This window comes from Cariama cristata, unplaced genomic scaffold, assembly GCF_000690535.1.
Source record: "Cariama cristata isolate BGI_N322 unplaced genomic scaffold, ASM69053v1 scaffold20075, whole genome shotgun sequence".
In the NCBI taxonomy this organism is placed as follows: Eukaryota; Metazoa; Chordata; class Aves; order Cariamiformes; family Cariamidae; genus Cariama; species Cariama cristata.
This window is the reverse complement of record NW_009617240.1, coordinates 16345-26128: the sequence shown is the minus strand read 5'-3', so window position 1 is coordinate 26128 and position 9784 is coordinate 16345. Positions and strand designations below refer to the sequence as shown.

Below are 9784 nucleotides of genomic sequence, written 5' to 3'. Positions count from 1 at the left end.
TTTTTCAAAAAGATGTGTGGGGGGGGGGGGGGAGTGTAAGATACGTAACACACACACTTTAAAGAGTTTTTCTCTCTCTTGTAATTACTTACAGTTACCTCCATAAATTTCTATATACACCTAAAAGAACAGTTGCCATAAACTTTCAATGCTGACATCTTCACTACTACGGTCTTATATCAAAGGCTTAAAAAAAATTTCCTGATATACATTAAGACTCAACAAAAGTGTTCTGTTTCTAATTACAGAAATACGGAACAGCTTTCTGAAAGTTAAAATTATTTTTAATTCAACAAGATTTGTGCAAGAAACAAGGGAAAACAGTTAAGTAACTTGTCTACTGACAGAAGTGAACACACAATAACTTACCTGGATGCCACATATTTTTCATACATTTCTTCCCTAGCTTTTTTAGCATCCTCTAGCTGAATCTGAAGTCTTTCAAGACGATCTTCTTCATGTGCACAGCGAACACTAAGCTCCATGTTCTGGCGATTAAGATAATCTTTATCTTTTTGCAACAAGTTGAGCGATTGTTGTATGGTTGCCAGCTATAAAAGGCATTAAAAAGAACACTTTAACATGAACTTCAAGATAAGCATTTAACTTATGTACACATATTTGCGATTTCATTTTAACTCTCTTCTGTGAAATCACCTGAACAAAAAAACTCTAGTTACACTTATGTTTAAAGTGAGTAAGTTGGTGAAGGTTTATGCCGAAAAAAGTTTAATAAAATTACAATTTTATGCATTTTCATTATTTATTTCTGGTAGTTGGCACCTAAGAAAGAGGTAGAGTGTCCCTTAATCTACCTCAGTATCTAAATAGTACTGAAGTATTGAATAGCAATAGTACTGAATAGTACTACATCAGAAATACTGACGTTGAGTCTCGGTGCCAATCTGTCATCATACTGCCTACAACATTCTCAGAAACAGAAGTGAAAAGTTTAAGGGCACCAGAGTGATTATTGCTCTGTAAAGAGATGGTAAAATTGCTAGTTCTGGGCCTGAAGTATATCATGATTGTTGTGGACAAGGTAATGTTCCAGGCCAGCACCAAGGGCAAAGAGGGTTATGCATGCCTTGTTTTGACTTTCATTTAGCATGGTGTTGCTACAGAAAAGGCTAAACTGATGCCAACAGACATGTGAGTATGTTGTGAGTCTCTGTAACAGCATTCCCAATCACCAGATCAGTCACCTCTACTAGTCCAAGAAGAAAGTGCTGTGGGAGAGAGTAGTCTCCATGTATTCGAGGTGAACACTGTCAGAGAACAGACACAGAGCATAACGGCAATGCTGCAGAGTGGCCCAACTCCTTACTCATGGTAGCAAAACGCAGTTTTATCACCTTAAATAATTTTGCTGTTTAAGTTCCTGAGGATATCACATCCCAAGTTCAAAGAATGACTAATAACTTATCACAAGTATGTCACCCAAAGCTATAAAGACATCATGTACATGTTTTAGATAGAATTCACCCTTCCTGAGTCATAAAAGGACTAAAGGTTACTTAAGGGAGATGCTCAACTAAAAAACATGAAGCAACTAGTTAAACAGCTGAAAATTGGTACAAAAAATATGCTCTTAGAGGCATGCTTCTCTCCATCCTTCCACTTGCCTAGCACCACAGATGCCAAGGTATAAATGCCTGTCCTACACTTTGTTTTATTTAAGAAAAAACCCACAACTGTCCTCTCTCTCTCTCCAAATAACAGGTTATATGTATACCCACAGTGAACATTAATGTGGATTACTACATGAAGAAAGAAACCTAGGAGTTACTACCCCTCCAGCTCCTCTCCCCTGGAATAAATACTGTGTAAACACTTACAACTGTATGCTCTTCCAATCCAGAACTTGTGGTACTGTATCAGCATACACAAAAACCACCACAGACCTTCCAGGAGATTCAAGTAATTACATAGTTTGAAGTGGTATTTTGGCTTAAGGTAGTACTACTTTTATTCCCTCTCAAATTAATTTAGTATAAAGTTAATGAAAAAAAGTTATTGTTGGTGCTACGCTGCAGTACTTGATGCATACACACAAACTTGATGTACATGACAATATTTTTTTGACCATTGTTCTATGCTAAGAATAAACCTGCATTTTGATGTCCTCTTACAATGCCAGAACACTGATGAATAAACAGCCTAACAAAGCCTTCAGACTGACATAAAAGAGGAGAATATAAAATATATTTTCTAACAGAAACTCTGTTTCTTCCCTAATGTTTCAGAGAATCTCTACAGCTACCTGTAAAAATCAGGGAGAGGAATACTATCTTTAAAGTGGTAGTTATAGCCACTATTTTATCTGTAACACTGTTATACAGAGACACTAAGGAACACAATCTCCCCTGAATTCTTTCATGCACAATTGGTCTCATTTACTCAGCTGCCAAAGTGTTAACACACAAAGACCCTCCATCTGATTCTTGCCTGGACCAGTACAGAAGTCAAGAACAACCTTCTCATGCAGTGCTCCTTTCATGTCACATTAAAAAATAAATTCACAAATTAATTCAGGACAGCCAATCAATTATTTCTCTATTCCTTGGTGTGTTTCCTGGAAAGATTTCTATACAGAAACACAGCTTAAAAAATAGTCTTATTTTTGCATCAAAGTTGCACTGAGCTACAAACCACATGATAATTAGTCAATGATGATACAAATTGAAAAAGTTTCTTTCTTGAGATTCAGTAAAAGCCTCTTCTCCCTCCTGAAAAGCTGTTGCAAAGTTACACCTACATCAGATGAAGGGAAAAGTCCCTTAGTAATCCCAACAGTTTTGGATGATTCTATCCCAACTAGCTTTCTTAAGGTGAATAATTAATCCTGGAGGTTCAGTGAAGTAATCCTCCCTATGAACAATTTAGATGCAGAAATAGTGAAAACGGATACCGAGCAATGGAAGATTGTACCAGTATAAATCATCAAAAGTCCTATAGATCAAGGCAGTGGACTTGGAAACATTCTCTACATATGCTTTTCTGAGTCTCTTGACCCAAAAGTTATCATACATGCCCAGTAAGGGAGCCATCACTGAACATAATTCATGACTCTTGGATGAATGAATTACTGAATAGAGAAGCAGCAAGCGACATTTCTCTTGACCTGACAGGCCTCTGGCTCTGACAATGTCTTTGGAGCAGCAGAAACACAGTCCCCTGTGCAATACTAGTGCTACCAGAATGGCAAGGACTGAGATCTGAGTGAAGTGACTGACCCAACTGGATCAGAACTCATTGGAACCCTAACAAAGATGAGAACCCCTCTGTGCCTGAAGAGGCATTTATTCATTTTCCCAGAAGGACTTTCAAAGACGAATGGAGACATGTTAGAGAGAAACAGTCCATCGCTCTAGTACGCTCTAGTACATAGTCCTGCCCAAAAGGGAAGCAGCACTGCAAATCCTCTTGTCAATATGCAGTATCACAGAATGAAGAGGTACAGAACAGCAGCCCCTCTATTCCCAACACTGAACTAACTTCTGTAAAGGCAAATTGAAGGGAACTTCAGGCAACTGAAGCATTATTTTACTAGACTGTCACAAAGAAGAAAAAGCTATGTATTCTATTGATGCCTAGATAAATCTAATCTTAGTTGATAAATCTAATCTCAGTCCCTGCAAAGATTATGAAGCAAATCCTCCTGGAAGCAATATCCATGCATATGGAAGTAAAGGTGACTGGAAACAACTAGCATGGATTTACTAAGGTCAAGTTGTACCTAGCAAACCCAATAAGAAAGTTGGCTGTATGGATGGGCAGACAGCTGTCCATATCATTTACTTGGACTTCTGCATGGCTTTCAGCCATCTCCCATAATGTCTCTATGGGAAAATTGGCAAAATATGGATTGGATAGACAAATATCAGGTCAACAAACTAAACATGAGCCAGAAGTGTGCCCTAACAGCAAAGAAAGCCAAGTGCCTACTAGGTTGTAGTAGCAATAATGCAGACAATAGGTTGAAGAAAAGTATTATTATCCTGTGTTCAGTACTTGTGAGCCTGTATTTGGTGTGCCATGTCCCATTCCTAGTTCCTCATAAAGACATACATTAACATACTGGAGCAGGACCAGATGAACTCTACCAAGATGGTAATGGACTGCAGCACATGATGTACAAGGGGTTGAGAGAAATTGGGCTTTTTTTCAGCCTTCAGAAGAGAAATCTGGGTGGGGAAAAATCTTATTGTTATCTTCACCTATCCAATTGGAACACATAGAAAGAGCTAGACTCTTGGAAGTGCATAGTGACAGGACAAGAGGCAACAGAAAAAAGCTGCAACAACTCTGATTACATTTTACAAAAACTTTTTCACAAAGAGGGTGGACAAACAGTGGAACAGATTGTCCAGAAAGGCTGTGGAATCTCCATCCTTGGAGATACTGAAAACTTGACAAAGCCCTAAGCAACCTGACCTAAGCTGGCTCTGCACTGCATGGGAGGGTTGGATGGGCTGGTCTCCTGAGGACCACTCTAATCTAAATTATACCATGATCCTACAGGTGATCCTGGCAGATTTGATTACACAAAGAATCAAATTCCCAAGGTGAAGAAATAGACAATTACTGAAATAAGAACTTTACATTTACCTCTTTTGATAAGTCATTTCTTTCTGTAGCTTGTGCTTTTTGTGAGACCTGTAATATTTCATATTTTCTTCTGAGTTCTGACAATTCATGCTCAAATACATCACGTTCACTGTTAAAATAAAGTGAAACTATTAGATGAATAAAGTGTAACGAACAAGGTTCCTGTGCATTTGTAATTTCTCAGCGTTCTTTCAGTTCATGACACTGACTTCTTCCAACTAGCCACTCATAGGGCAATTAGTGATAATTCTACCTTTTCTAGCTATTAACACCTGCAACAGTATCTTACTATATGAAAGAATTTTCTTCATTTCCAAGTATTTAAAAAATAATCCTAAATTATAATACAATAATTCTGAATTCCCATCCTAAATTATTTCTGACTACTCTTCTTTAGTGTAACTTTGGGCTATACATTTCTCCTCTTAGTAATGAACTGTAAGTACCCTTGTCCACCCTTTTAGATTTATCAAGGTTTCGATGCTATTTCCCATGACATTCTCTTGAATTTCTTTCAGACATTGAAGTCTAATGAAAAAGTAAAGCAACTTCATTCCTATCTTCCTAATCAAACAGAAAGCAATGTATACTTGTTCTCAGTTGCTACTCTCCTTTGTATACAGTCCCTTGATACCAGAGGGAGTTATACTACTCTTCTCATGTTTAAAATATACATGACACAGCTGCAAAAATTATGTTGGTGAACTGAATAAGAATGCTTTCCATATGCACAAAGAGGCAGCTCTACGTCTCCACTCTATCTGACCCTGTCAGAACAGTGAAATGAATGAGCCAGTATGAGCTTGCAGTTTGGAAAAAAGCTAACCAGTTTTATATGAAGCATAGCATAGCTTTAAAACTGAGATAACTTGTAGTATACCAGAACTAGAAGATTTGACATAGCATTTTCAAAGGCAGAAACAAGCCTGGAAGTGATTAACTCCTGCAATGCTCCCAAATATCTTCATGCAGTCACGCCAACAGTGCTCTCACCTCCCCTTCATCTGTGCCTATCCAGATGAATACAACCTACTCTCTCAAACATAGTTTTGGCACGTTCATTCATGCCTTTTTCAACTCAAGACTATTTTAAATGTACACTGTTAAACACTGGGGCCATTCACATGAATGTTATTACAATCCACTTACTAAGATGCAGTCGCACATGGGAAGCAAACCATAGCATCAATCCATCCTATTTGCAGCAAGCTTCCAGGAAGATTCCAAGGTTGTTTTAGAACATATAGGTGTGAACAGTTATGCAGAAGACAGGCTATCCTTCAAATGACTTGGCGGCAAAGTCATTTGTGTCAGTAACTGTGCCTGAGTTCATTCAGTATGAACAACTAGGGAGCTGACAAGGTGTTTTCTATTCATAATCCCCATTTTTTAATCCATTCCCCAACAAATGTGCCAAAGGCCAGATTTCTTGTACTTGCAAGCACACTGAATAAGCCATTTGGAAGCTGGACTGAGAAGTATACGTCTCTGTGTGTATTTATAAGATGACCATTTTCACTATTTTGCAATTGTTGTTTAGAAGATGGGCATTCAAAGCATAGGCTAGAACTGTAAAATCTGTATTTTAAAAATGAAGAGAGACACTGGAACTTCCTGCAGTCAAACCAATTCACTAAGGTAATCCTAAGATTCTCTGACAAAGATTTCTCATAACAGCCTTTTCAAATTTATGGTTACAAGGATATCTCAAGTTGTAAATATCAATTCCCAAGGTCGTAGCCTCTTAATTCACTCTGTAGGCACCACACAGTAGAGCACAGGGCCTTTTGTTAGAACATTGCTTTTAAACTAGAAAAAAAAAAGAGTACTTGTTCTAAGATGGTTGGCATCAACAGCTCCCACTACTTTAGTTGCAGTGAGACTGGTAGGCTTTCCTGAAAACATAGTAAATCCCTAAATACAAACTTTTAGGAAGATAACACATCAGATTTCAAAATGTTGTTCATCTTATGACTGCAATATACTACAGGAGATAATTGAACCGTTAGTGGATTGAGGTAAGGAAAAATATCTGTGGTATGTATAAGCCAAAAATCAAATTAAAAACTCTATAGTCAATCAAGGCTAAGGTTCATCTCTATTAACATTTATATGTTAGTAGAACACTTGAATTATAGAGATACCTACCATTTTACTTTATCATAGTTCTCTTGTCTGTAATCACCTCGCTGAATCATCTGCTTGGTATCAGCCAGTTCCAGTGTCAAACGCTGGCATCTAACCTCAAGCTCTGACCGATTCCTTCTCTCATCTTCATAGCTCTAGAAGATATGACATTTTGAAATGATCACAGCTACACTGATATTTACTTAAAGCAATCACCGACTAAGTTTTGTGAAGACTTCTTAAGAATATTCAAGTGGTAGTATTTTCATTTGTCTCAGTATTTGGAAAACTAGCGTGCATCACAAAGTAACCAGCTATACTGATGCTCAACTTACTTTTATCTTATTCTAAATAGTTGATTAATGTATCTATTTTTTCTAACACATTTATCCATTAGCACAACTTCCAAGACCGGTAACCCTCATATATACAGCCAGTGGTCTACAAACCTATAGCAGGAGCACAAAAGTCACACTAGCTTTACATTTTCAAACAAGTTTCCTTGTGAAGATCCTTGCTGGTCCATTTGAAAAAAGGAAAGAGGATTGGTAGTTCAGAAAGTTTGGCAACTTCTGTCATATGAAAAACTTCAGCCAGTTACTCCCAAATTGCATCTAGTAAGTTATGTTTGCTGAAGCATATCATGCAAAGCTTTGGCAGAGGAAGTAAAAAAAAACCAAAACAAAACAAACAAAAAAACCCCAAACATGCTTATTTCCATTTTCCCTTCTTCTTCCTCCTCATACACTTTGACAAACTACTATGGGAACTATACAAAAGTGACCAAAGCAAGAGAACACATAGAAAGTGTTTGTTTTTTAAAACAGTGGCTATTCCTTTTGAAGATAAACACATTTCCTTAATCATCATACTCTTCCATCCCACCCCCCACGGGAATAGCAGACTTTTGTACCTTAATCCCCAATCTAGACTCCACTTCTCAGATTTTTCTACAAAGGAGGTATTTTCACAAACTTAGCTTACTTGCTTGTCCTAAATGCTGTACTACTTAGTAATTTCTTCACAAAACAACTGAAAAAAAATGCTCATCCACCTACACTAGGGAAAACTGATGGACAGCAAAGAGACTTGCTTGTTAAAAATTTGAGAATACCGCTTCAGCATCTAGATTTTTTCTGTATTCTATTTCTCAGAATACTGCTGAGTTCTGCGTTTTTTCTGCTATGGTTGATACATGGCAAGCTCGGTAATGGATGCTTGGTAAACAATAACTCCATCTGATTATACCAAGTAGACACCACAATATTATTCACTGAAGGTGAACACAAAACCAAATGACTGCCTTAAGTTGTGATTACTGAACTAACCATTTATCCACTACAAATTAAGTTTATTTTGCAGTGAGGGACAGTGTATGAGTGCATAATTTTTCAAAATAAACTGAAAGCTATGCTTTATAGAGTTCTAAGAGATTATAGTAATTGTGTCTAGCTAGTTTTTAATAGACAAGAAAGGTTTAGGACAACAGCATATATGGAGTGGATGACTCATAAATACAGCTTCCTAGGAGGAAAGAACACAAGGATAATACTCTAGGATAGGGATGGAAAGACACAAAGAACATTCTGATCAAATTCACAGGCACCATAAACTGAAAGACTGACAATACTTTCTTGAAAAAACACACCTAAATACTTGTAAGACACTACAAAAAAGCTCCCTGAGCTACTAAACATACTGTAACTATTCTGTTGATAAATATTTTTTTTTGTTTTATATTTCACAAATCTAGTAATTTTCACTTTCACTAAAATCACATTAGATCACAATCACAAAATCACAACACTGAGAAAGTTTTCATGAGGATTTCAGATGGTATATCATTAAGAACATGTCATCTAAAGACACAATCGTTATTTATCCTAACATAGTCATATATATGGCTTATTTTTATGGTTACCTTAATTAACGAATATATATTAAGCAATTTAACACTATAGGATACTTTATTCTTAAACCAATTAACATGCCATAATTTATAAAGATGGCATTAGCATAATGGTAAAGCCTCTGTCAGATGTTTTTAAAGGTGTTGTCTACAAGCTAGCTAGAGTTTCAAATATGTAACACACAGGTGCAAGAACCCTGTTATACAGTGCAAACATGACTCATCTTGCAATAGGAAATGGTGGTAAGGGCACTTAAAAAGTTAAGTGCAAACTGAAAGATTAAGTTTGGATACAATTACTCTGGATATCCTGTGCCATTCTGCTGCTAATACCACACTGGAATTCATACAACCTTCATAGAGTGGGCTACCGAAGCTCCTACAGTATTACACATTTAGCAGAGAGAAGACAACTATCAAAAGTATAAAATTAGATTGGTTAACCTCTGGACAAATTTGTCATGAACAGCTCTAAAGCACTGATTAACAGAACAGTTAAATACCTACAAAATTAGTTCCTTCTAATGCCTGAGACCTAAACTAGGTTTTTAATTTTATTTAACAAATCAGTTGTTAATGTCATGTAACAATATAGTAACTCCAGGGAAGGGGAAGGAAGTTAAATTCTACTTTTGAAAAGCGATACTAAGACATAGCTAAAGTATCAAACTGTTAAACAGATAGTTAAAGTAAAGGGGGTTATTTTGTTTTGTCTGGTTTTTTTTAAAGATTTACTATAATTCTTGAAGAAATACTAATTCTACTACATAGGTCACTGTTTTCCAACTACCTAATCTTTTAGGTGTCAAAGCTGTATTTTAATCACAAGAAGAAATGCGACAAGGCAAGCTAATAAACAGTCTGTAGCCTAACACACAAAAACCCCTATATGGTGTGCATATCTGCAGACAGCAGATACACAAGCTTCTGGACTTCTATAACAATACAACTTAGAGCCATAAAATCAAGCTGCCTGTGCTTAGGAAGAATAAGCCTTGCTTTGCATGTGATGAAGTTAATTTAGTTTATAACAATGTCTATATACCCTGAACTGATTTTAAGATCTCTGCAATGGAACAGCTTTATCTTTCAATTTATTTTCAAGAGATAGCTTGGAAGTCTTGATGAACAGCTTTG

At 36.7% G+C, this 9784-nt stretch overlaps 1 protein-coding gene across 1 annotated transcript in view; it reads right to left on the bottom strand.

Moving 5' to 3' along the window:
- The window catches only part of PIBF1 (progesterone immunomodulatory binding factor 1), a 119596-nt gene that overhangs the window by 94122 nt on the left and 15690 nt on the right, over positions 1 to 9784 (bottom strand). The window contains exons 5-7 of the mRNA XM_009700467.1: positions 6760 to 6893; positions 4612 to 4720; positions 370 to 551 (exon numbers count right to left, since the gene is read on the bottom strand). Coding sequence (XP_009698769.1) covers positions 370 to 551; positions 4612 to 4720; positions 6760 to 6893 — 425 coding nt within the window. The remainder of the gene's footprint in view (positions 1 to 369; positions 552 to 4611; positions 4721 to 6759; positions 6894 to 9784) is intronic.